Source organism: Artemia franciscana, chromosome 15 (genome assembly GCF_032884065.1).
Source record: "Artemia franciscana chromosome 15, ASM3288406v1, whole genome shotgun sequence".
NCBI classification, from domain to species: Eukaryota; Metazoa; Arthropoda; class Branchiopoda; order Anostraca; family Artemiidae; genus Artemia; species Artemia franciscana.
This window is the reverse complement of record NC_088877.1, coordinates 3,445,816-3,472,544: the sequence shown is the minus strand read 5'-3', so window position 1 is coordinate 3,472,544 and position 26,729 is coordinate 3,445,816. Positions and strand designations below refer to the sequence as shown.

At 34.8% G+C, this 26,729-nt stretch overlaps 1 protein-coding gene across 8 annotated transcripts in view; it reads right to left on the bottom strand.

The window, feature by feature from the left end:
- LOC136036712 (inaD-like protein) overlaps window positions 1-26,729 on the bottom strand; it is an 80,032-nt gene that overhangs the window by 14,431 nt on the left and 38,872 nt on the right. For 3 of the 8 annotated variants that reach the window (XM_065719041.1, XM_065719040.1, XM_065719044.1), the window contains exons 4-7: window positions 16,612-16,791; window positions 12,617-12,664; window positions 7,463-7,579; window positions 4,264-4,355 (exon numbers count right to left, since the gene is read on the bottom strand). In XM_065719041.1, coding sequence (XP_065575113.1) covers window positions 4,264-4,355; window positions 7,463-7,579; window positions 12,617-12,664; window positions 16,612-16,791 — 437 coding nt within the window. The remainder of the gene's footprint in view (window positions 1-4,263; window positions 4,356-7,462; window positions 7,580-12,616; window positions 12,665-16,611; window positions 16,792-26,729) is intronic. The other 5 variants (XM_065719043.1, XM_065719047.1, XM_065719045.1 and 2 more) reach the window with 5 other exon arrangements.

The following is a 26,729-nucleotide window of genomic DNA, read 5'->3' as shown; positions in this document are numbered from 1 at the left end:
TCACAGATACTATTTACCATATATCCAACTCCAATTGAGATATCGATTCCACAATATATGGGTCCTTAACACTAGTCGGCTAGCACCCAGAAAGAATACATTGATTGCCTAGAATGTATATCTAAGAACATAGTATCCTCAATGACTTATTGGCTCAGGCGAGTAGCATGTCGTTCTTTTAACATAGGAAAATCATGGGTCTCGTTTTCAATTCCCACATCAGACGTAAATTCCATAAAATCAATGGAAAAACTGCTTAGAAGCTAAAAAAAAGTGTCGTTGGAAAAGAAAACATGTCGCCATCATTAACTATAGTTAACAATTACACCATCTATGACTTTAGTTATGTAGATAACAACAATAGTGGAATTGCCTTTAAACCTCCTTCATGATCTTAAGCCACTACGGAATAAAAGTGTAAGCCCTATGTTTGTTGCAGTATTTGTTGAAGGGATTCTACTTACATAACTTTTATATACCTATCTGATATACCACAAAAGTTTTCACTGAAGTTTATCTATCAGGTTATTAATTAAAACTTAAGAAACTTCATCAGAAATAAAAGATGGTACACCAACAGCTCTTAAAAACGAAATAAAAGGGAAAAAAGTCGCACTAAGGACCACCAGACACGTGCATTCGTGAAACTATGAAACTATATATTCGTGGTTTTCATAGACACAGTTGTCACATATGTACAGTTGTATATATACAGTTGTCACACAGTTGTCAGTATAAAGTGTCATTGATGAGATTTATTTTTGTAATTTAATAAACACCGTTTTATTTGCTCATCATATAATCAGTTCGTGATAACGAACTGTAAGTAAGAAGTTACTCGGCCCAATAGTACTGGAACCTCTCAGAAAACGAAACTTTGATAACAACGAATACATCAAAAGAATTGGCTTTGTACACTGCTTAAAAACCTCCAATTTATTGCAAATATACATAATTCATAGAGTTTAATGGCACTCATCAAAAGCTACAAGCCTTAGAAAATTTGTCTGGTTTTTGAAACAGAGGAGAAAAGTCCTCAACAGTTCAAGCCATCTAATGAAAATCAAGCCATCAGATTCAGCATATCAGAGAACCCTAATGCGAAATTTTGTTTTTTCTGAAACTTTTAATTTTTTCCCCTCAAATAAGAGTTCTAGAAGATTGGTTAGGGCTTAATCCAACAAAAATTAAAAGCTCCAAAACTCTTTTTAGGTGATCAAAAATATATAGAGACTTAAAAAGGATTCTTATTCCAATTTAACGACATTTGCGTTTCATGAGTCATTCTTAAACAATTGGAACAAAAGAAAAAACTTAGCATAAAGAGCAAGGTATTGAGGAGGTGGTGACTCCCCTCAGGCATCCCTGGGGGCATAGTTATTTGAACTTATCGACTATTTTGAGCTAGATGACTATTCCAAAATTTTGACCAGATATCTTTGGAGAGAGGACAGCTAAAAAGAGAATGGGATATAGGGACTGGTTGACCTCTCACTACATTTTAAGATCTTTATCAACCTTCTCTGAAAGTTTAAACTTAATACCCTCAGCTGTTCTTGTGATATTGTAGAGACACCTTTTTGATAAACAGGATAAATATAGTATCATTAGATTTATTTTAAAATACTTCTCAACATTCCCCGAAGTATCACTATAATACTCTAGGCCTTTTTGAACACACCAAGAAACAAAAAAAATTCCTTTTTCCTAATGATAAATCCTGTATGTAAAAAGGGGACAAATTGCATAATTTACGATCCTTGCCCTTGGGACTGTGGGGGACATTGCATCCTCATAGGCATAGCTACAAGATCTTTTAAATGGTTTTTGATCAAAATAACTTTTTAAAGATTTCAAGTAGCGATTAGGAGAGGTAGCATCTAAGAAGAGCAAGGATGGCTGGTTACCTTCCGACACCTCTTCAACACCCCCTGAAATTTTCAACTTAATTTCCTCAGCCGCTCCTTAGACATTGATGCTATAAAGCTAAATGTTATTTTAGCTTTTGACTATTTTGAACAATATGTCTATTTAAATATTTTGGTCAAATATTTTAGGAGAAATCGCAATTAAAAAGGCGAGTTATTTTAGCTTTTGACTATTTTGAACAATATGTCTATTTAAATATTTTGGTCAAATATTTTAGGAGAAATCGCAATTAAAAAGGCGAGGGAACGGGCTGGTGGCCCTCCAAACACTTTTCAACATCCCTCAACATGTCCTGAAAGTTTCAACTGAACACTCTCAGCAGTTCTTAGCTATTGCGGATCCTCCGTCTTGATAAACTGGATGGGCATAGTGCCTTTTGATTGAGTATAATGTACCCCTCTAGATTCTCCAAGGTTTCACCTTAATGCCCTTAGCCTTTTCGCATACACATAACATCAAATATTTTCCACTTTCCTAATTATAAATACTGCATGTAAACAAGGGAAATTGCATTTTTGAACCATTTCCCCGGTGTAATGGGGGCATGGCATTCCTGGAAGTATGGCTATTAGACTATTTGACTAGTTTAAAAAAATGACTATTCCAAAACTTTGATCAGTGTTGAGCGGAGGGGGCACCTAAAAAGAAAAAGAAGGAGGCTATCAAAAGCTATCATAAAATTTCGACGTTATAAACTTGGAGAGAAGGGTGCGGGAGGGGGCTGTATACCCTTTGATCACTTTTAACTTTTAACAAGGGCACTATAGCTTCTGATTTCCAATCAAAGCTTATTCAACAACTCGTTCCATAAAAAACCTTGTATTTTAATAATAAGCAAATTGCCTAACTTAAAACCCTTGCCCCAGTGGCTAAGGGGAAGGTTCAACCCCAGAAGTATAGTCATTTGGCCTTTGACTATTTTGAACAGAATGGCTACACCTTTAGAATCTTAAAAGGAACTAGAACTTTGCATTTCCAATTGAATGAGCTCCCTCCAAAGTTTATACGACACCTCTTCCACAAAAACTTTATATGTGAACAATACGTAACTTGCATTAGTAACCCTCGCCACGGGGGCTATTGGAGGGTAAGGGGGCTTTATCAGACCCGGAACCATAGTTATTTGACCTTTAGACTATTTTGAACAAAATAGTTATCTCAAAATTTGATCGGAAGCATTAGGGGTGAAAAGAACTTATGGAGGGGGAACGGTTACCCTCTCGTCATTTTTGGATCTTAATAAGGAAACTAGAACATTCGATTTCAAATCAAATGAGCCTCCTCCAAAGTTTATGCGACGACCTCTTCCACAAAAGTTGTAGATGTTAACAATGGGAAAGTTCCATAACTTGCAGCTCTTGCCCTGGAGGCTATGGGAGATTTTGACTATTTATAACAAAATGGCTATCTCAAAATTTTGATCGGATGCATTGGGAAAAAGAGGGCGCAGGGGGCTAGTTGCTCTCCGACCACTTTTGAATCTCAAAAGAGCACTAGAACTTTCGATTTTTAATCGAAAGAGCCCCCTCCGTAGGTTTTGCGACCATTCCTTCCATATGAAGTGCCTCTGGGGGAAACTTATAATAAGAAATTCAACCATTATGGCCTTTACTATAGGCAACGCTATAGCATTGCCTCTGAATAGGCCTCTAGTTCATATATTGCTAGTTCTATAAAGTTAACAAGGTCAACTATCAAACAATTCGTGGTAACGAACTGTTCGATTCCCTCCTCAACGCCCACTCTTTACGCTAAAGTTTTTTACTGTTTCAAAAAGTAGAGTCGAGAGAAAGAGTCAAACTTTAGCGTAAAGAGCGAGGCGTTGAGGAGGGAACAGCCTCTTAATATACGGAGTAATTTCTGTTCGTTTTAATTTTTAAGGCCGCTCCTTACTTTCAGTTAAAAAAAACTTGTTTTTTTTTTTATTTAATGTCATGCCTAGGATTATTCATTACCAAATATTAGTCACTTACTCATCTGAATCTCAGATAGTGAGAATTTTGAGAGTGCCGTCACTTTCCATTTGTTTGGTGGTTGTTTTTTTTTTTTTAGGGTATTAGGGGATGATTCTGATAAGTAGAAAAGTAGTATTTTTCTGAAAATAGTTATGTGGAATTTCGGCTTATTTTCATCATTCTCGACATTCATGGAACATCCAAAATTAGGGTATCAGAATTTAAGGGTGTTTGACCTAAAATGGGTGTTATGAGCAGGAGAGTGATATATGTTTAGGGAAAGGGGGAACTTAGGGCATAATCGTTGTATTTTTTGGTACGTTAATAAAAAACAGAAAGGGTCAAGCATAGATATAACGTCAAACTATAATAAACTTACGTCTTTAAAACTCCTGTTTGTTGTTCGATAGTTTTAGCAACGTTTTCTGCAGAGTAGAGATTCATTGGTGAATTAAACTGCTTATGGACAACCTAAAAATTAGATATACAAAATTAAATTGAGTTTAATAATTTCAACAAGGTCACAATGCATCTTCTGTTTGGAGGGAGATTGTCTTCCCTCTTTGTTAAAGTTTTTAAGCTTTTTTAGACACCTTGATTAATTTTCAGACACCTCCATAAGAAATGCTAGAAGTAGACGGGGTAGTATAAGTACAATTTAGTTTAGTTATATTAAAAAGGGCTATATTTTTTTCATTTTTAGTTAGAATAAAGATTGTAAAACAAATATTTTTAACAAATTACATTAATTCAATATTTAATTAATCGTAATAACTTTACTGCTTAGTAAGTAAAAATAATTTACTCATTTTAATCAGGAAATAAACTACACAGACCTATGCTTTGGATTCAGGGTCGAGGGTTTTAAGCAATATTTTTGAAGGAAGGAGTGTAGGTTAGGCTATGAAATGACAGGACAGGCTCAGGTATAAACCTCGCATATTCCTGTCATTCCTAGCAATTCCTACTCATTTCGCATTTCCTACATTCCGTGCATATCTGTACATTTCCTATTTCCTGCAATTCTTAGTCTCTACCAACCTAAGTTTGCTAAGTTGAGCATATTACAAACTGCCACAGCTTGTGGCATAAATAGGCTCCATCTACAATGAATTCGTAAATAGTAAATAATTAATATTTAATTAATATTATTAATTAATATTTAATTAATATTTAATAATTAATAAATAATAATTATTCGTAAATACGAAAATTCGTAAGTAATTATTTTGGATTCAAATACCGTATTAGGTATTTGTTTAGTTTTTATTGTCTTTTATTTGGCTTCTCTTACGGTATTAAAAAAAAAAATTATATCACTAATAGGATCATGCAAAAGAAAACGAAATAGTTTAGTTCATTAAACAAAGCGCGGTTTTGTTCCAAACATCATTTTTGCACATTCTGCCGATTATTTTCAAAATGTTCAGGAAGGGGGGGCACTTCGACATGCTTTAGTTTCCTCTTATGCAGGTTTTGGGTCAAACTGGTTTTTATTAGTGAAATCTATAGAAGAAAAATCACTAGGCTACTTCATAATGCTCTTCCATGGACTATTAATTATGCCAGTTTCAGATACCTTTACTTTGTCTGTGAAGTTTTCAATAAAAAATAAGGTGGTGGTGGTGATTTTTAAAAATTGAAATTTATTTAATTCAATGCATTAAAATTAAATTAAATTAAATTGAAAATTAAATTGTGTTATATTCATAACAATTGAAATGCATTGAATTAGTAAAACTGATTTTTCCTGTTGCTGCATTTTATAAATAAAAGGAAAGAAAATCTGTTAAATGGCTAAAATCCACTGTAAATTTAAATTTTAATTGTGAAAATGGATACGACTAAATCTGAAAAATTATCAACTATACGTATTTTTAAGAGCATTCTAGAGACACATCTTTTCTTCTTTCTTATTTTTGTGATTTAAGGGCACAAGCGTGTATCAATGCACACGGAATGGTGTTATTGTGGTGTTATGGTGTTATATTTTTATATCTTTGTTTTTGAAGTTAAAACTCATATTGAACTTGAAACTTGAACTTGAAAATTGGCCTCACACAAGAAATAAAAAATAAAAAAGACATTTTTAAAGCTCTTACGAAGACTATTTGTAATTGAAATTTACAAATTATTATTAATGATTTTACAAATATTACCAGCCGTTCACAAGCCAGATAAGTTAAGTCAAATCCATATTTTCCAGTTCTATTACGCTTAATCGACTGTGACTTCTTAAACTGACAATTCGTCGAAGGAGGGGGGATTTTCTCAGGTAGAAATACTTTTGTTTTTTATCCAACATTTTTTTCAGGAGAAGATCCATCACAACAATTCCCAGTCCACAGGTATGCCAATAGAAGTAGTTTCTCTCGCAGTTAAATTTGCGAAAGTTTATAAAGATTACTCATACAAAATATTCTATCTAAACAAAATTTTTTGGTACTAAATTTTATCAAATTCAGTAGATTTGAAAAAAATTGGATTTTTCATGGAAAACAAGTAATTGAGACCAGTCCTGCTGTATGTTGGAATTTTACTTATTGAAATCCCTTTTTTTTAAATAACTTAAGAGAATTTTGACAAATTTCGGAATAAACAACCCAAAACTTGTTTTAAGACGAATAAACAAAAATCCGCCTGTAATATAGTATTTTCACAGCAAGCTTCCACTGAAAATTATGCTCGCTTTGATTAGTATTCAATATGGGTGATTGTAAAAGTAACTCAAAAAATGAACGGAATTTTATAAACGGGAATAATTTAAAAGTAACACTAGCGCATAGTTGAAGGCTGAAATCTTAACACAAAAGATACATATCTTCGACAGAGTTCGGAATACCGAAGAATTTAAGGAGAGGGGCAAGAATCGAATTTCTCGCCCACTTGAAAATATTTTTTAACCAAATTATCGTAGTGAAGAAATTTAAATTAAAATAATTACGAGGGATCATTTCCCACTATGAAATGGAGCTTTTAATCCTTTCTTTACCTATTAAGCATTATTTTTTGTGCGTGTCTTTTCCTCCTATTATAGATGGTGCGAATTCTCAATGTAATTGTAAGAAGTTAACTATTAAGCAAAAGGCTATTGCAATTTCTTAAAACGACACTTTTACCCAAAAGAATTACTTCTACAGAATAAGAAGTGTGAAAGTTGAAATCCTCCTTCCTGTGGCCCCACAATGCATATCTCTCTTTGCCCAACTATATCTGGTAGTTGCCATTAAATAAATAAATATGTTGACGGATGTCGTTTAAATAAAAAAAAGCTGCACACTTAAATCTATCTAAAAGATCCCCTTATTCAAAGATCAGAATTAACACATGTATTAACACACAGAATTAACCCATGTATATTCACAAGTAAAAAATTTGAAAAACCCTTTCTGTTTAAAATAATTGCAACCAGGTACTAGTATTCTTTATTATTATTTTTTTTTATCCCCGTGTCTTTTTTCAACTTATTTGGTAAGCAAACGGCCGTTATTGCGAAATATTGTCAACAAGAGATGCTTTAAACAGGGTCTTGGCTTGCAGTCCACGACACTCAACTTGCATTTCTGCAATTAACTCACCATCAATGCTGGACCTACATGTTGAACTAAATTAGAGGCTTGTACCTGAGGTTGTGGAGGGGTATCCCCAGTTTTCAGTGCCGATGGATGGTCAATAACTGCAGAAACTGGCTCAAGCTATAAGAAAGAAAGAGAGAAAGAAATAAAGAAAGTGAGAATGCTAGTAAAGAAAGAGCATAGCATTAGTAAAGGCTTCTTCACAGTGGTGTACTCAACAGCAGAATAAAGGAAAGACAATATTTTGACCATAGATAGCGGGGTTCAGAAAGTAACTTATTTTGTGATTTTGTATGCATGTCCTTTGTAAGATTCAAATAAATTTGAATTAAAAATCTAGATTCTTTTTTTAATATTTAGCGAAAATATAACGTAAGATCTTAATTCAGACTTGACAGGAGGTTTTGGCACAGAAGCTGTTGTTTTAAGCTGTTTGGTACAGAAGCTGCAGTTGTAAGGTGTTTGGCACAGAAGCTGTTGTTGTAAGTTGTTTGGTACAGAAGCTGCAGTTGTAAGCTGTTTGTCACAGAAGCTGTTGTTGTAAGCTGTTTGGTACAGAAGCTGCAGTTGTAAGGTGTTTGGCACAGAAGCTGTTGTTGTAAGTTGTTTGGTACAGAAGCTGCAGTTGTAAGCTGTTTGTCACAGAAGCTGTTGTTGTAAGCTGTTTGGTACAGAAGCTGCAGTTGTAAGCTGTTTGTCACAGAAGCTGTTGTTGTAAGTTGTTTGGTACAGAAGCTGCAGTTGTAAGCTGTTTGTCACAGAAGCTGTTGTTGTAAGCTGTTTGGTACAGAAGCTGCAGTTGTAAGGTGTTTGGCACAGAAGCTGTTGTTGTAAGTTGTTTGGTACAGAAGCTGCAGTTGTAAGCTGTTTGTCACAGAAGCTGTTGTTGTAAGCTGTTTGGTACAGAAGCTGCAGTTGTAAGCTGTTTGTCACAGAATCTGTTGTTGTAAGCTGTTTGGTACAGAAGCTGCAGTTGTAAGGTGTTTGGAAGAGAAGCTGTTGTTGTAAGTTGTTTGGTACAGAAGCTGCAGTTGTAAGGTGTTTGTCACAGAAGCTGTTGTTGTAAGCTGTTTGGTACAGAAGCTGCAGTTGTAAGCTGTTTGGCACAGAAGCTGTTGTTGTTAAGCTGTTTGGTACAGAAGCTGCAGTTGTAAGCTGTTTGGCACAAAAGCTATTGTTGTAAGCTGTTGGCACAGAATCTGCTGTTGTAAGCTGTTTGGTACAGAAGCTGTAGTTGTAAGCTGTTGTTGTAAGCTGTTTGGCACAGAAGCTGGTGTTGTAAGCTGTTTGGTACAGAATCTGCAGTTGTAAGCTGTTTGGCACAAAATCTGTTGTTGTAAGCTATTTGGTACAGAAGTTGCAGTTGTAAGCTGTTATTGTAAGTTGTTTGGCACAGAAACTGTTGTTGTAGGCTGTTTGGTACAGAAGCTGCAGTTGTAAGCTGTTTGGCACAGAAGCTGTTGTTGTAAGCTGTTTGGCACAGAAGCTGTTGTTGTAAGCTGTTTGGTACAGAAGCTGCAGTTGTAAGCTGTTTGGCACAAAAGCTGCATTTGTAAGCTGTTTGGCACAGAAGCTGTTGTTGTAAGCTGTTTGGCACAAAAGTTGTTGTTTGGAAAAAAAAACCAGAAAATATAGAAACAGAATATAATAAGAAAATAACCAAGAAAACGAGGGTGATTTTCAGCCGGTGGAAAATAACGCAGCAAAAGTAACGATAACGAAGAATAACGGAATATAATGATAATACGATAATAACGGTAATGATGACAAAAGTATATATTTCGGCAAGGATCTCCGCCAAGCCATCTTCAATGCTAAAAAAAAAACATAAAAAATCTAATGTCTTAATTAAAAATTAAAAAAACAGAAGAAACGCATTTTTATTTTCTCGTTTGTGACAAAAGCCATGTATAGTATGCTCTTAGAACGTATTTATCTAAGTTTTATCCTCTCAAAATCCTAGGTTTCCATATTTTTGTTGTATTTCCTATAATTTACAGAAAAATTTGTTTGTTTTTGCTATTTTAAAGAATATATTTGTTATATGAGCGTTGATTCACTAAATATGAGTTCGAACTCTAAAGTATATTCTAATCTTATCGAAGTTGTCACCCCAGAGTGACCCTGACTCCAGGCAAGGAACTGAAAGAACAATCCTGTTAGTAACTACAGATAAAGTGTCGTCTTAATTAATCAATTAGATAGTTTTAATTGCTGAGTAACAGTAATAAGGACTATTATCTTTGAGTAATAACATCAATAAGGAGAATAGCACTGCAGTTAACTCTCGATAACTCGAACCTTGATAGCTCGAATTTCTCGATATTTTGAATTATTTTCAATTCTCATGGAAAACAAGAGCTAATAGCTCAAATGGCACTTGTGACGAGGCCGGAAGAGCCTTTGGATAAGAGCTGAATATGAGCTCTAGCAACATTCTAATAATCAATGGATTGATTTAAAATGAAAATCAGAGGCTTAATGCCGGTCGGGATTTAAAATAAGAGCTCTGAGACACGAGATCCTTCTAAATATCAAAATTCATTAAAATCCGATCACCCACTCGTAAGTTAAAAATACCTCATTTTTTCTAATTTTTCCTGTCCCTTCAGCCCAAAATGGTCGAATCGGAGAAAACGACTTTTTAAAATCAATTTGTGCAGGTCCCTGACACGTCTATCAATTTTCATCGTCCTAGCACGTCCAGAAGCACCAAACTTGCCAAAGCACTGAACCTCCCCCTAACTCCCCCAAAGAGAGCGGATCCAGTCCGGTTACGTCAATCACGTATCTACGACATTTGCTTATTCTACCCACCAAGTTTCATCCCGGTCTCTCCATTCTAAGTGTTTTCCAAGATTTCCGGTTTTCCCCCTCCAACTCCCCCAGTGTCATCAGATCTGTTCAGGATTTAAAACAAGAGCTCTAAGATATGCGCTCCTTTTAAATATCAAATTTCATTAAGATCCGGTCACCCGTTCTTAAGCTAAAAAATACCTCAATTTTTCTAATTTTTCCGAATTAACGCCCCCCAACTCCCCCAAAGAGAGCAGATCCGTTCCAATTATTTCAATCACGTATCTAGAACTTGTTTTTATTCTTGCCATCAAGTTTCATCCCGATCTCTCCACTCTATGCATTTTTCAAGATTTCCGGTTTCCATGATATCTGTTTCCCCCCTCCAATCCTTTATGTCCCCGAATCCGATTCGAATTGAAAATGGAGCATATGAGACATAAAATCTTTCTATATATCAAGTTTCATTAAGATCCGACCACCCATTCGTAAGATAAATATACCTCAATTTCCACGTTTTCCAAGATTTCTGGTTTCCCCCTTCAACTCCCCCCAATGTCACCGGATCGAATTTAATTAAGATCTGATAAGCCGTTCGTAAATTACTCCATTAAGATCCGATCACTCCTTCGTAAGTTACAAATACCTCATTTTTTCTAATTTTTCCGAATTACTCCCCCCCCCACTCCCCCAAAGAGAGCGCATATGATCTGGTTATTTCAGTCACGTATCTTGGACTTGTGCTTACTCTTCCCACCAAGTTTCACCCTGATCTCTCCACTCTAACCCTTTTCTAAGATTTCCAGTTCCCCCCGCCCCAACTCCCCCCAATGACACTGGATCCGGTCGGGATTTAAATTAAGAGATCTGAGTTACGAGGTCCTTCTAAATATGAAATTTCATTAAGATCCGATCACTCCTTCGTAAGTCGAAAATACCTAATTTTTTCTAATTTTTCCGAATTAACCGTCCTTCCACTCCCCCCCCCGATGGTCGAATCGGAAAAACGATTTAATCTGGTCTGGTCCCTGATACGCCTGCCAAATTTCATCGTCCTAGCTTATCTGGAAGTGCCTAAACTAGCAAAACCGGGGCAGACAGACAGACCGACCGACAGAATTTGCGATCGCTATATGTCACTTGGTTAATACCAAGTGCCATAAAAATGTCTGGGTAAAAAAAAAACATACTTAACTCGAAATAATTTTGTGGCTATATTTATTCTCTGTAAGTCGAAGAGACCCTAAAACTACCTCTATAACTCGAAATTCAGTAGATAAGTCGTTATTTAACTGTCACTTTACCTCCACAAGTCAAAATTTACCTCTGTGTCTCCAAGTTTTCCAAGAGACATCTGTTGGTCAAAACCGCGGAATGGAGGTTTCAACGTGTAAACTTTTATATGCATTAATTTTTTTCGACATATTTTTGTATCAGATTCTGTTAATGTTCAGGTTTCTATTCCCTAAAAAACTAAAGTTATTATTGATATTAGAAAGTCAAGTCTCGACATTTGAAAAAAAGTTTTCATGTGTCAAGTCTATAATAAACTAATAAAGTTATCCTTAACTTTGTAGTGGCTGTAGGAAATATATTTAGCGATTTTGTGCCTTTGTAACTTGAATTTTCCTTTGACATACTTCTATAACTCGTTACTTCTATAAGTCAAATTTTGTGCTGAATGGCCTTTATAACTCGAACCATGCATAAGTGAAACTATACATAACTCGAAGAAAAATTGTGGTTTCGTTAATTTCGAGTTAGCGGGAGTCGACTGTACTAGCACCGAAGTAAAACGCTCATCTATTTTCCTAGGGCGTGGGTCGTTCTTGACAATTTTACACTAAACTTTCGATAAAAAAGGAGATAATTAATGTCGCAACAATGACCGAAAAACAAGTTTAAAGTAGCAATTTGGTTTTTTTTTAAACAGCTATTTTGCAACAGAAATATCAAAATTAACAGCAAGAGTTATCCAAATATTCGATTTTCTGTGGTACTAAGGTTATATTTTTTCTGAGTTAGAGAAATCTGGGGCCCCCTAGCCTCCAGAAACGACCAAACCAAAATGACATTCTAACCATACCACTGATTGCAAGTGTGAACTGATCACCACCGCTCATATCTGTCTTCCAAATAAGTTTTCATAAAAAAAAAAATGAGAAACTATCACCTTTTCCTACCCCCGTTTTTCTGAAGGGCCTTCTCTACTAAAAAATAAAAAGAGTAGACATAATTGCTGCAAAGTCCACTAGAGAGATCTTATTGCGGATTAATGGAATTCATCTATTTGAGACATGCTTTTATTGAACACTATAAGACATGCTCCTTATGTACTTCTAAATCTAACAAATCATTTACCTCCTCATCTGTTTTCCATCCTTCCTGCGGGTCGAAAACTTTGATGTCCTAAAATCAAATTTCCACAAAGAAAAAATTAGTTGGGTGAATACCGTGCAGGGCAGGGTTGTGAATAAAACTACACAGATCAAAAACCACAGGACAGTTACTACATTACTCATATGATGGATAAATGTCATAGTATTTCGGCTCAAGCGTTTCAAAAGAAAGTATGCTCCACGATGTGATTCTTACAGAAAAGAGAAAAAAAAAAGAAAAATGAAATTTCGTTTTCTTTACTGCTATTAGCAAGTAGTTGTTTTCGCAAGAGAACTCCTTGAAAATAGGCCTACGTTTACGTCCGGAAAGACAAAAAATGTAAAAATATAAGAATATCAATTTTCAAGTAAAAATAAAAGTAGTAAAATTGTATCTAAAAAACAAAAACCTAAGTATTTTGAAAATTCTAAAAATTCTAAAAAATAGCTTATTCCAATTGGATTCGTTCAGAGTGACGCAGGGTACTAATGACAATATCATAAGATTTGTCACTTATCAACTTTAGAACGTGGTAAACTAGCTTAAACTAGGGCGGGGGTAGAAATATGTGAAATCACAATTTAACACAAGTTGTCACACACTAGCTTTTGAATGCTCATAGCCGACATGGTGTGATAAAAACTTAAAACGAACAAAACATACAAGAAACATTTTAGATAGCCAGTCCTTTCTGAGATATATTAATGGCTTCAGACCTCGAATTGAATCGAATACCTTTACCTATAAACGAAACTGACCTAATGTTTGAAAACAAATTCCCAGAAAAAATAGATCGAAAACGCTGAACGCTCCTTTTTGAGACGTTGAATGTCTTTAACGTTGAACGCTTCATTAACCAGTTAATCAACCTGGATCAGCTTAATTTTTTCAGGAGTTAATTATAGTGAAACAAGCGGAACAGGGTAATTTCGCTCATAGGATAATTTTCGTTTCAGAAGAGGTACTGATGTTAGGAAACAAATCTAAATAAACACATAAGAAAAAACACCAAACAAACAGATAAAGAAAACCAAGAGGATTTTATTCCATAGATAGTCTAAAAAACAGTTCATTTTAGGCAAAAGTTTTATAGTTTAATAGAAATGAAGCAAAGAAATAGAAATAGAAAAAGAAACGATTCGCAAGCCAAAAGGACGGAATAAAATGAGAAGAGGATCTTCAAATTCTTGTTCCACTTCGAAGCAGAAGCGGAGTATAAGGAAACCAAGAATAAAACTGTGCTTTTCATTTTTCATGGTATTTAAATAGCAGATTCAACCAAAAGGATTATGTCGATACAACTGTCTCAAATAAAATTTATAATTTATAGGTCATAATATCGTTGTTTTCCTAATTAAAAACAAGAATATAGAGACAAAAATAACTGTAAATCGAAAAAAAGAAAAAGACATGAAAATAAACAAAAACTTGCGGATCAAAACAAAAACTGAAACTAAAGAATAAAGTATTTAAATGAACAAAAAATGACGAATGTTATTAATGCCTTAGACAAATAAATGTTAAAAAATAGGATTATTGGACTAAAATCTTCAATTTCTTGTCCAACTTCAAAATCTAGTTGCACAATAGAGAAAAGCTAAAATTTAAAGTGTGTTTTCGAATTCTTCAGGGAAATTTAAACATTCGCACAAAACCAAGTGGATTATATCCAGGGAATGGCTAAAACAAAAAGTGTTATTTTAGCTAAAATTTTGTTATTTTTTTCTAGTTAGAAACAACAAAATGGAAACAGAAAAATTGTGAGGAATCAAAACAAAAAAACAAATAATAAAAAAATGAAAAAAATCTTGCGAGCCACAAGGGAAACAAGAAAAAAAAAGACAAAAATTGCAGGGAAAAAATGTAACTTTAAGGTCTAATGAAATTGAACAGTTTCATAAACATTAAGTTATAGAAAAAGATAAAGCAAATTATCTGAAACCAAAACAGAGATAGGGAAAAAATTATCTGGAAGCAAATACGAAGAAATATAAGAAAAATCTACAAATTTTTCTTCCACTTCGGGGTTCTGTAGCAGGATATGAGGAAGCCAAAGGATACAGTTTCCATTTTTTATGCTATTTAAACAAACAAACCTCTAGAAATAAACTCAGATTCAAAGCCAAATCTCTAGTACCCTTATGCCAATAAAATGCTTCCTACGCGGAACAGTAGCTGGAAAACACTTCTCCTTTAGTTTTGAAGACAAGCTTGACATATTAAAGATTGTCGTCTTTTAACTTCGTTTATTTATTTTAGTTTCTTTCTCGGGATTTCTCTCATTACTTTTCTTTATAAACAGGTCCTTGATGAAAGGAGTGTTTAATATTTGGCACCTCGTGATCTGTTTGGCCAGAAAGAAAAACATAATGACATAGTAGATACTGTGATATCATAAACTTTGGTTTCTGGTAGAAATTGCCACGTTTAAAAAAGTGATGTAGGGAAAACTATGAAAAATTGGGATACTAAAAAACAGAAAATCGAACTATTTAATTTCCACTAAATTCAGTTGGTATTAAGGAAAAAGGATAATATTTAATGATGATGAATAATTTTCTGTACTGTATTTTCAAAATATTTTCCTCTCTCTCACTTACTCCCTTCTTCTTTGTCTTCCAATCTCTCCTTTATACTCCCTCTCTCTTTGTATATATCTCTGCCCTCTCGTAAGTAGTTTTTACAAACCAATAGCACAACATTTTGGATTTGAAATAATTAAGCTAAATTTAAGCGTCATTAACTATTTTCTCAAAATTTTAAATTTAAAGGAATCCACTCAAGAATTAAAGATCAATTCACAAACACTAGAATAATACACAATCCTATGGGATTTATTTACGCAACGACGAACATGTATATATAATACTTAAATAAACTCTTAAAATCCCTCAGCCCGGAAATATTTAGTTTTTGATCCTGAATTAATGGTTAATTCTATGATAGGCGTCAGTGAAGAAAACAGCCTCCATTACATTTGGGGATTTTTCAAGCTTTTTTTGGAAACTAATTAAAAGAAATCCAATGTCAAACACACAAATTAACACACTCCAGCACGAAAACAAGCATCGACGATTCCTGAACACATAATACTGATTTCTAGAGTTGGAATTTAAAGTCAATTCTCTCATATGCTCGTAAACGGGAGAGAAGGGAATCCAGGTTTTCTTTGCATTTGCAATAATACTAAATTTACGGTACCTTCAACGTTGCCCCTCCCCCCCAGATATCCCGTAATTTTTAAGACCATTCCAACAATTACTATTTTTTATATAATTTACTGTTTGTATACTTTTCTGAATTCAATTTGACCAATTTTGACCAAGGCTGCACTGAACTGAACCGTAAGATAAATGCCATATTCTAATAGATAATTGAACACCTAAAATTGATTGGTGAAATAAATCTAAGCCGGCAAATATTCCATATTGTTATGATATTTTACAGTATCTTTATATTCAATATCGTATTAGCAAATCATCAATATCATATCAATATCGTATCGATACCACTCATTATTGCATCATATCATTCAACTGACTTATTCAGAAATTGACTTTTTTTTTTGCTTTTGTACAGTTTGATGCATAATTTGATAACTAACTATAAACTACAGACAAAAGCGTCTGGATATTTTTAACTTTAATTGTAGGGTCATTTTTGAATTCAGGGATCCTCTGGTCTATTGGTAGGTTGGGAACTGATTTTCTGTGTTTTAATATTTTGTTATGCATATTTAGTTAAAAAAGAACCAAGCATCTAATATTAAGTAATTAACCGTAAATCCCATAGCTCAAAACTTTAAACCTCTGAACATTTGTAACTGTAATTCTAAGGTTATCAGTAAGTTAAGGTCAATGTTTCGGTTTTTTAAACTTCCACAATTTTCACTTTTCATGCAACCCCTCTTAATCATACAAAATTTGAAGGATAAAATGGTCAAATAAAAGAAAGTAAAATAAAGGGACAAATAGTACCTTTTGCTGCATCAATGACTGATTAACTGAATTGACAACAGGATGTGGAGGAAGAGGACTTGATGAAGGGGTCCCTTGGAACGTCAAACTTGGCTGAAAACGTAGATAAGACTGTGCCGGCAAAGGTACGTCCCTTTTTGGCTTAGGACTTGGCATTACAAGGGGTAGGGTCCGATAAGGCTGAAAAATGATATTAAAAGGAACTCACTTCCCTTCAAAAATAATAAAGAAACCTAGTTTTTAAAACCAATTTTTCACCTTAATCTGTTCATATTTGATTCAAAATCACGTTATTTTTTTTACTTTCCTTAGTTTGTTGAAAACTACTCCTTATTGATTGTTTTGATTCATTTTCAGTATGTTTTTTAGACAAAATTAATTCAAAATTAGGTCTTTAAATAGAGAGATAGAAAAATAGCCATATTAAAACCTAAGACAAGCAAATGTCCAATAGCAAAAATGTCCAATAGGAACACAGACTTAAAACGAGCAGAAACTAGTATCAAACAGTTCGTGGTAACGAACTGTAGTAAGGAGCGACCCGGCTGAGTAGTAACCAAAACTCTAAAAAACGGAATTTTGATACCAATAGTTACATCAAAAGAATCGCATTTGAATGCTGATTTTAAATATATAAGTTTTCAATGAATAGATCAATGAACACACAGCGAACAGATTCTAATGAATACTATCATAGAGAATTGAATACAATAAGATTTAATAAAACACAATAGCGAATAGATTCTGATGAATATAATGAATACTATCAATGAACACAAGCGAATAGATTTTAATATAAGTAATCACTTTTAAGTGATATAAGTTTATTAATGTTTTAAAAAGTAAAGTTGAGAGAAAGAGTCAAACTTTAGCGTAAAGTGCGGGGCGTTGAGGAGGGAACAGTCCCATTCATATACGAAGTAATTTCTGTTCGTTTTAAGTTTTAATTAAATAAAAAAAAACTAATTTTTTTAGCTGAAAGTAAGGAGCGACATTAAAACTTAAAACGAACAGAAATTACTCCGTATATGAAATGGGTTGTCCCCTCCGCAATCCCTCGCTCTTTACGCTAAAGCTTTTAATTGTTTTAAAAAGTAGAATTGTTGCAAAGAGTCAAACTTTAGCGTAAAGAGCGAGGGATTGCGGAGGGGACAACCCATTTCATATACGGAGTGATTTCTGTTCGTTTTAAGTTTCAATGTCGCTCCTTACTTTCAGCTAAAAAAATTAGTTTTTTTATATTTAATTTCTGAAGGTTTTTGAATTAATACATGTTTGATTTTGGCTCTCCACACATAAATTATTAAAAGGAAATTTGTATATTAATTCTTTTTTTTGGCTAAATGGCTTTCTCTTAGTTTTGATCAGACGATTTTGAGAAATAAGGGGTGGAGAAGGAGGCCTAGTTGCCCTCCAATTTTCGGTTACTTAAAAAGGCAACTAGAACTTTTAATTTTTAACGAACGTTTTTATTAGTAAAAAGTATACGTAACTTAAGAATTAACTTACGTAACAAACTTTCATAGCCTTATATTTTTATTATGTATACGAGGGGGTTTGTACCCTCGTTAATACCTCGGTCTTTACACTAAATCGTAAGTTTTGTCCCAATTCTTTAAGAATCACCCCTGAATCAGAAAGGCCGTAGAATAACTAGTTGAAATTACTAAAAATACTTTAGCATAAAGAGCAAGGTATTTATCTCCTCCTAAATACCTCGCTCTTTATGCTAAAGTATTTTTACAACCCCTCATATGCGTAATAATCTCTGTTCGTTTTCAGTTTCAATGCTACTTCTTCCTTTCATATGAAAAAACATTTTCATGTTTATTTTTCATTGTTTTCTTATAGTAATGCTAGAGAATCCTGCGCCCTTTTCATTGAATTTTTCTTCCCCCATGACAGATTCCTCCAAGGAAAGATCCTCCAACATAGCCTCCTCTCCTCAGCCCCACCCCAAACAAAATAAAATCCCCCTGAAAACGTCTGAACACTTCCCAACAAACATTACTATATGTAAACACTGGTCAAAGTTTGTAGCTTGCAGCCCCTCCCCCAGGGATTGTGGGGGAGTAAGTCATCCCCAAAGACATAGTTATTATGGTTTTCGACTATGTTGAACAAAATGGCTATCTCAAAATTTTGATCCGTTGACTTTGGGAAAAAAATGAGCGTTGGAGGGGGCCTAGATGCCCTCCAATTTTTTTGGTCACTTAAAAAGGGCACTAGAACTTTTCATTTCCGTTAGAATGAGCCCTCTTGCGAAATTCTAGAACCACTTGGTCGATACGATGACCCCTGGGGAAAAGAAAAAAAAAACAAAAAAAAAAACAAACAAATAAACACGCACCCGTGATTTGTCTTCTGGTAAAAAATACAAAATTCCACATTTTTGTAGATAGGAGCTTGAAACTTCTACAGTAGGGTTCTCTGATACGCTGAATCTGATGGTGCCATTTTCGTTAAGATCCTACGATTTTTAGGGGGGTTTTCCCCCCTATTCTCCTAAATAAGGCAAATTTTCTCAGGCTCGTAACTTTTGATGGGTAAGAATAAACTTGATGAAACTTATATATTTAAAATCAGCATTAAAATGCGATTCTTTTGATGTAGCTATTGATATCAAAATTCATTTTTTTATAGTTTTGGTTACTATTGAGCCGGGTCGCTCCTTACTACAGTTCGTTACCACGAACTGTTTGATATCGCTCCCTGCTTTCAGTTAAAAAAAACTTGTTTTTTTATTTAATTCTTGAAGAATTGGGACTAAATTCCAGCTTTAGCGTAAAAAGCGAGGTGATGACGAGGGGTGACATCCTCATATACATAATAATTTTTGTTCGTTTTAAGTTTTAATGTTGCTCCTTGCTTTCAGTTGAAAAAACTTGTTTTAGTATAAATTTGGGTTGATAAAGAGGGGTATCATAATTCTAATGAATTGACAACCTGCGTAATTGTTGTTTTTCTAAGCGGCTGAAGCTACCAGACCCTCCATCCTGAGGATACCTTTGAATATACTCATAACTTTATTTACCATTAATCTACTATTGCGACTTCACAGAGAATATATTCAACTAGGGATAATGAACAGACTGAGACCAAAGCTTTAGATCCTTCCCCTCTGCCTTGTTCCTCCAGTCAGGATTTGAGGTCTACTTGCCCCTCCCGCTTCAACACTATCTGAAAGTTTCAACTTGACCCGCAAAACTTTTCCCGAGATATCTAAGATGTATTGTTATGATCACGCGGGACCACATAGTGTCTATTGCTTTGGCTTGTTACTTCACCATCAGTATATTTAGGGGCCCATAGAGGTTTAAGCGCAAAGGTGTTTTGCTGGATCGGATAAAATGCGTTTACTAGTCTTCCAAACTATTCTTGAGAAGTTATGGATGCCTTAGCCTATTAACCTTGGTAAATGTGATGTCTCTGAATTTACATTAATACTTTACCATGAATAGACTCTAGTTTCACAAGGCTCAAAGTACCATAGCTTTTAAGCAGGTTTGAAACAAAAATTCGAAATCCAGGTGTCCTCTCCCACACCACCCCCTTACTCCTTAAAAAGGAAAAAACTCCGGAAGGTTAAATTTGATGTATATTGCCCTTCCCAAGATAGTGTAGATCACAGCCCATATAGACACCAGTTGCGCGAACATTTTTCAAAAGCACATAGCTATCGTCGCGACATCGGCGATAGAGCCAAGATCTTTCAATGCTTTTGGCTGTTGTAGCTGCGGGAGCTCCCGGATTAGCTGTGGGAGCGCCAGAGGTTAACGCCTAAAGATGCGTGTTGAAATCTTTCTATAGGCAAGATACGATTCTGCGCAACTGGTGTCTATATAGGCTGTGGTGCATATGCAAAGCTCGTCGAAAGGGAAAGGTTCTTTTATGGGATTTATTAGCTTAAGACATATCTTAAACAAAATTACGAAGATACTTAATTGCGATATTGGAACAAATAGAATGAGATATGATATGACTATGATTATATTGAATTAGAATTATGACCTTACTTCGAGTTTTTCTTGGAGAATATTCTAAGCTTGCTAAAAATCATGAAAAGTTTCTTATTTTCAACGATTCCTAACGGATTTTTAACGAAAAATTCAATCTAAAAAATATACAAAGCAAATATCAAAAAATGTAATACTGCGTATGGACACAACCGAATCTCAACTATCGAATAATAGCAAAATTTTCATCTTGCGTTCAATTATCACAAGTAAGTTACTGCAAAAAAAAAACAAAAAAATAGAACTTACAAACTGAACGAAAACGTAACCCGAATACTGAACGAAAACGTAACCTGTCAATCAGTGGTGGTTCGGACCACTCTTGCACCCCAGGAAAAATCTTTATCAGCCCACCCCCTATCTCCCAAAAATTTTCAGGCTAAATTTTAATAAATTTTGCTTTTATTAAAAAATTTTCATTTATTAGCAACATTTTCCATTTATTTAAATCCGGATTTTTTTTTACTTTAGCCTCTTCAAAATTATTAATAATCCCGTATTAATTTATCTCGTTAAGAATGGCGATGAAGATATTGAGAAAACTGAAAATTTGGGATTCAGCTTGCTTATACCTACTACCAACTTTGCACTCTACATTATTTTGATAAAAATATAATTTCAAAAATTACAAATTGAATTATAACCATTGTATTATTTATTTTAAATTTGCGCCCTAAAATTTCCACGCCCGGAGTAAGTGCCCCTCTGTCTCAACTAAAAACGCCCCTTTTACTAATAAATATTGTTTTCTTATTTACCTCACTACTTAGCCATGAATAGACTCTAAGACCTGTAGCAGCTTAATTGAAAAAAAAAAAGTTTTTTGGGAAGTAAAGAGCGAAATTGAAACTTAAAACGAATAAAAATTATTGATTCAAAGTCTATCTAACATATATTAATAAAAGTAGTACAAATAAACCAACTAATTATATTTCCCTATGTTTGTAGGATTATAGAAAACTAGAGCTCAGACCAGTGGATACCCAGAATGCGTCGTAGGCAAATATTTTCGTGACTTTGTATTCGTTTTTCAAGCTGCTTTGTCAATACCCATGTCTTGCACCCATACATTAGTAAGGAGAGGACATTACTATTTATGAGTTGGAGTTTGAGCTTTGAAGAGTATGCAGGGTTTTCCCAGACTTTACCTAGTTTGGTAAAAGTATTGTCTGCACAATCAAAATGTGTAATGACCTCACGCTCCTGGCTTCCATTTACGTTTACGAGGTTTCCGTTTACGAGGCTTCCAAAATACTTAAGTTCTGCTGCCTCCTCTAGCTCATCAGAATAAACCATCAGTGCCGGCCCAGTATTGAATTAACATTGTTATGCATAATTTTTTTTTGGTACTGATTGCTGATCCAACTCATCTGGCTGTGCTGGACAGCTCTTCTGCTGTAAGCCTCCCCTTAGATGAGAAGGGCCCACAGTGTCGTCAGCAGAATCACCCTCGAAGATAGTGCGGCTCTCATTCATCTGTATCTCTCCAACAAAGTGGTATGTCTGGAGAATGCGGTCAATAAGGATCGTGAAGAGTATGACTTAGAGGATACAGGCTTGTCATACATAGGAGTGAATCCGGATCGAATCAGTCTGTTCTCCATCGTCGGTTCGTACAGTATTCACTGGTCATTATATAGAGCAGCAATTACACTAATAACCTTGTCCGGAAGCCCGCAGTGCCGTAACATTCTCCATAACGATTTTCTATGCACAGAATTGAAAGTCTTTAAATGAAAACGTGTCCTGGGGGGAGGGTCAGTGGTCTCCATCTGTGAAGTACGATCCGGTCCGAGGCTATTCGTTGTTTTTATGGAGATAGGTGATGAGCCCTTTGCTCAACCGTCCTTCTTTGTTCTTGGCTTGGGACATGCTGCTCCCCATGGCCCTTGTAGGCCTGGCTCTTTACAGAAAGAGTTTGTAATTCTCTTTAAAGTCGAAAAGGATGTTGCAACCATTGAAACAGTTTTCTTCTGGGAGTATGTCTAGGAGTATGCGTGATAGTACGAGAGTCTTGCTCTGGGAAAATGTCATTATTATTGGAACAGCTGACGGGACGCAAAAAGTTTGAAAACTTTTTGAAGTAGCCTGGCCTCTCTTTTCCTTACTATTTTCAAGTGGTGTCGTTAAAAGATTTTCAGTCTTTTTAAAGGAATCAAGCCAAAAAGTATAATCGACCATCCGATATTACATTGTGTTCTGCTCTTCAAATAAAGAGTGGACAAGAAAGAAAATTAGGAAGCAACCCAGTCCCTTTTTGATTTGCTTAGAAAGTATTTGAAATGGGTCAACTCAAACACAAAAGCATCAGAATACTGAATACTGAAGAAAATTTGGTCGTTAGCTTTGGTTAGAAGATAATCTTGTTGGGTCATTAGAAGGTTGAAAAAAAGAAGGAGTATCCGATGTAGAGTCTATCTTTACGTATAGTAGTTTCTAGTTTTCAACCTTTGTAATCTTCATTCGTTAACTCTTATTCATCTCATGTAGCATACCTATCTGACCACTGATCGGTGTCTGATCTGATCATGTCCTATCTGATCTTTTCCTACTATTCTTATGTGATGTCTTTACATATTGCAGTTACACATCCGAGAAGAGTCTTGTTAAACCTCGTGAACTGTAGTAGGTCTGGGATTGACATTTTACAATTTTCAATATAAGCACATCTGTAGCAGAAATGTCATCTACAGGTTCATATCTACTTAATGGAAGATATCGTTGGATTGGTTGTGAGTATCACAAAATATGTTTCCTAATCGTTTGCTTAATGACCGGAAATAATAATTTAATTAATCCCCGTCTCGTATTTTATCCTATACTTGAAATACAATTAAATTACATTTGGAATCAATTTCTGTTTTTTAATGTAAAAAAGAAACACAACTATGAATTATTGTCATAGGTGATTTCAAACAGCTTGTGGTGACGAACTGTAAGTAAGGAGTGACTTGGCTCAATAATAACAAAACTCGAAAAAATTGAACTTTGATAACGATAGGTGCATCAAAAGAATTGAGTTTTTGTGCTGAATGCAATTATGTAAAGTCTATTAGGTTTAGTGTTACTCATCTAAAACTACTAGCCTGAGAAAATTTGCCCAATTTAAAGAAAGGGGAGAAACACCACCAAAAAGTCAAGCAATCTTAATGAAAATCACGCCGTCTGATTCAGCATATCAGAGAACCCTACTGTAAAGGTCTGAACCTCCTATATATAAGTGTGTAGATATTATATACTTTACATATTTCGAAAGGTGGCCTTTACCCAGATTCAGATGTGATCCAACCGCACCAGCATACGCATTACGGATCTTACGTTTGGTTCGGGCAATAAGTAATTTCCGAGTTGATTTTAGGGATATACCAATAGCTAATCCAAAGTACACAATTTCCTGCAGCGGTAAAACATCAGAATCACCCAGAATTACTCTATCAGGGGTTTCAGAACAGTTAAAATTAAATAATAGCATTTGAGAATTAGGCGCATTTAAAGAAACACCAATCTTATTTTAATATTTAGCACTCTCCCTAAAATTTTTTTTTCGAACTAAACACAGCCCTACTTAAGTCAAGAACATCATCCGCATAAAATAAAACAGACACACTAACTCCGTTCAATATGCAGCAAGACAATAAATCTCTTAGGCTCTTTGGGTCCCGTTATTATAAACAGTGGGAGAGGTGATGGCCCCTTGTTCAATTCCTAGATTCACACGGAGTTCTGAAAGAAGAAGTAAAGATCGAATCTTCAAACGTTCTCGGAGGTGTCTATACACATAATAAAGAGATCAAACTCTTCTGGTCAAACGTCCTCGGAGGTGTCTATACTTATAATAAAGAGGTCAAACTTTTCTGGTCAAACGTACTTGGAAGTGTCTATACATACAATAAAGAGGTCAAACTCTTCTGGTCAAGCGTACTCAGAGGTGTCTATGCATACAATAAAGAGGTCAAGCTCTTCTGCTCTCTTGTGACGACGATTACTTGCGATAGTGAATACCCCTACTTGTAATTTGAGACACTTTTTGAGTCACAATTATTTGTGACTGTAACAGCTTGTAGCTGTAACTACTTGTGTCTACGAATTCGGCTACGTGTAACTGCAACTTGAACTACTTGCGGCTGCTACAACTACTACTCTGATTGTGACTGTAACTGCTACTATTACTGCTACTGCTATTACTACTAATATTAATGCAACTATTACTGCTACTATTAAAATAAATTAAAAAAATTTAAGCGCATCCAGATTGTCAAAAGAGCATATTCGCAATACCTTAGACTCTGCTAAGGGTAATCAACTGAAGCTTTTTACGAATTAACATTCTTAGAAAATTTCCATTAACAAACTTTTATGAGATATTGGGATGTTGAATTAAGTCAAGCAACACAATTCGGATGCGGGTTGTCAAATCGGTAGGCCATTTCTGCAAAAGATCATAAGTGATTTAAGGGTGTGAAGTTAAAACTTCCACAGAATGTTGAGGAGTGCTGCTGAACTAAATAAAACGACACAATATGCATCCACCTTGTCGAAACGGCACATCTGCAACATTTTGTGAACATTTAAGGGTGTTAAATTGAAACTTTCAGAGAATTTCAAGGGGGATGTTGAATTTAATGAAAAGTCACTTTACAAATCTCGGTTGTGAAAAGGGCGTATCTGTAATGTTTCAGGAACATCTAAAAGAATGAAGCTGAAACTGTCAGGAAACGTAAATTGGGACATTAAGTAGGTCAAAAGACACTACGTACATCCAGACTTTCAAAGGAACTTATCTGCAACATCTCAGAAACGGTAAAGGGTATCTGTTGAAACTTTCAAAAAGCGTTGAGTACGTTGTTAAACTAAACTAAAGATATTATGTGCATCTGAGCTGTAAAAATGGTGTGTTTGGTAATCCCTTTAAAATTTAACTCATTTCCATAGTGTTTACGTTTTGATAGTCTATCAACATTTCCATCATTCGCTGGATTAAGATAAGCGAGTATTGACTAAAGAAAGCATTCATTATCATTAATTTTACATTAATGCAAGCTCAGGGATGGTAAAAACTATCGAAAGGAATCTACTCATGTACGGTTTGAGGTTTTCAGTTTGAAACTCTTGGGGATTATTGAACTAAATTGAGACACTTTGTGCATCCACGTTCTCAAAATGGCGTGTTGTAAATATCTCAATGGTGGTTAGGGCAGTGGCCTGCACACTTACTAACCTAAGAGCCAAATATGAACATTATATTAATTTTTAAGGAATCGGGAGCCAAATCTGCTTATTTAGTGAACTTGTTAGGTTAAATAACAGCTCTCTCTCTTAAATAGCTCTCTATGATGTTCCAGTGCCCTGCCAGCAGTGAAGAAAAAAAAGAAAACAGAGAACACATCAGTACCAGCGATGTAAAAACAGATGTTTGGTGTTCTTTAAGGTGGGGGGCTGTAGATCCTTCCCCCATATTTTTTTTTGTAAAACATAAACATAACAAAAATGTATAAAAACAAACTTTTGATGCAATTCAAAGTTTTTTTGAATTGCATTAGTTCAATGTTTAAATTAATTCAAATCCTTGTTAGGTTTCAGTCAGTCAGGTTTATATAATTGTGTTTTGCTTCATGGCATGATTCCAATTTCTTATCAATATGACGACTTCTCCGTTTACTCTTGATAATAGATAGATAGATAGATAGATAGGTGTATTACAAAAACCCGTCGGCAATATACACACAAAAATATAAATAAATAACACACAAGCAAGGAAATTAACAACAGTACGAACGCGCACAAAAAAAAAACAGAATTCAACGCAAAAAGTACCTAATCTAACTACAAAAGAAATTAATCATATAAAACTTTTTCTTCTTATTAAAAATTTATGTATATATACTCCCACTCGAAATATTGTGGTTGAGTTACTATTTTTAAGAATACCCGGAAGCATCAAATTAATCCCATGCAAATAAATTTCCCGTAAATCCAAGAGCACCGGGCATTTCCGGAGAAAATGATCCAAGTCTTCATCATCATCTTTACAAAGGGGACAAACAAACGCAAGCTATTTCAGCCGATCGTAAGAGTCAGGAATACTATCCCAAGCGTTGAAAC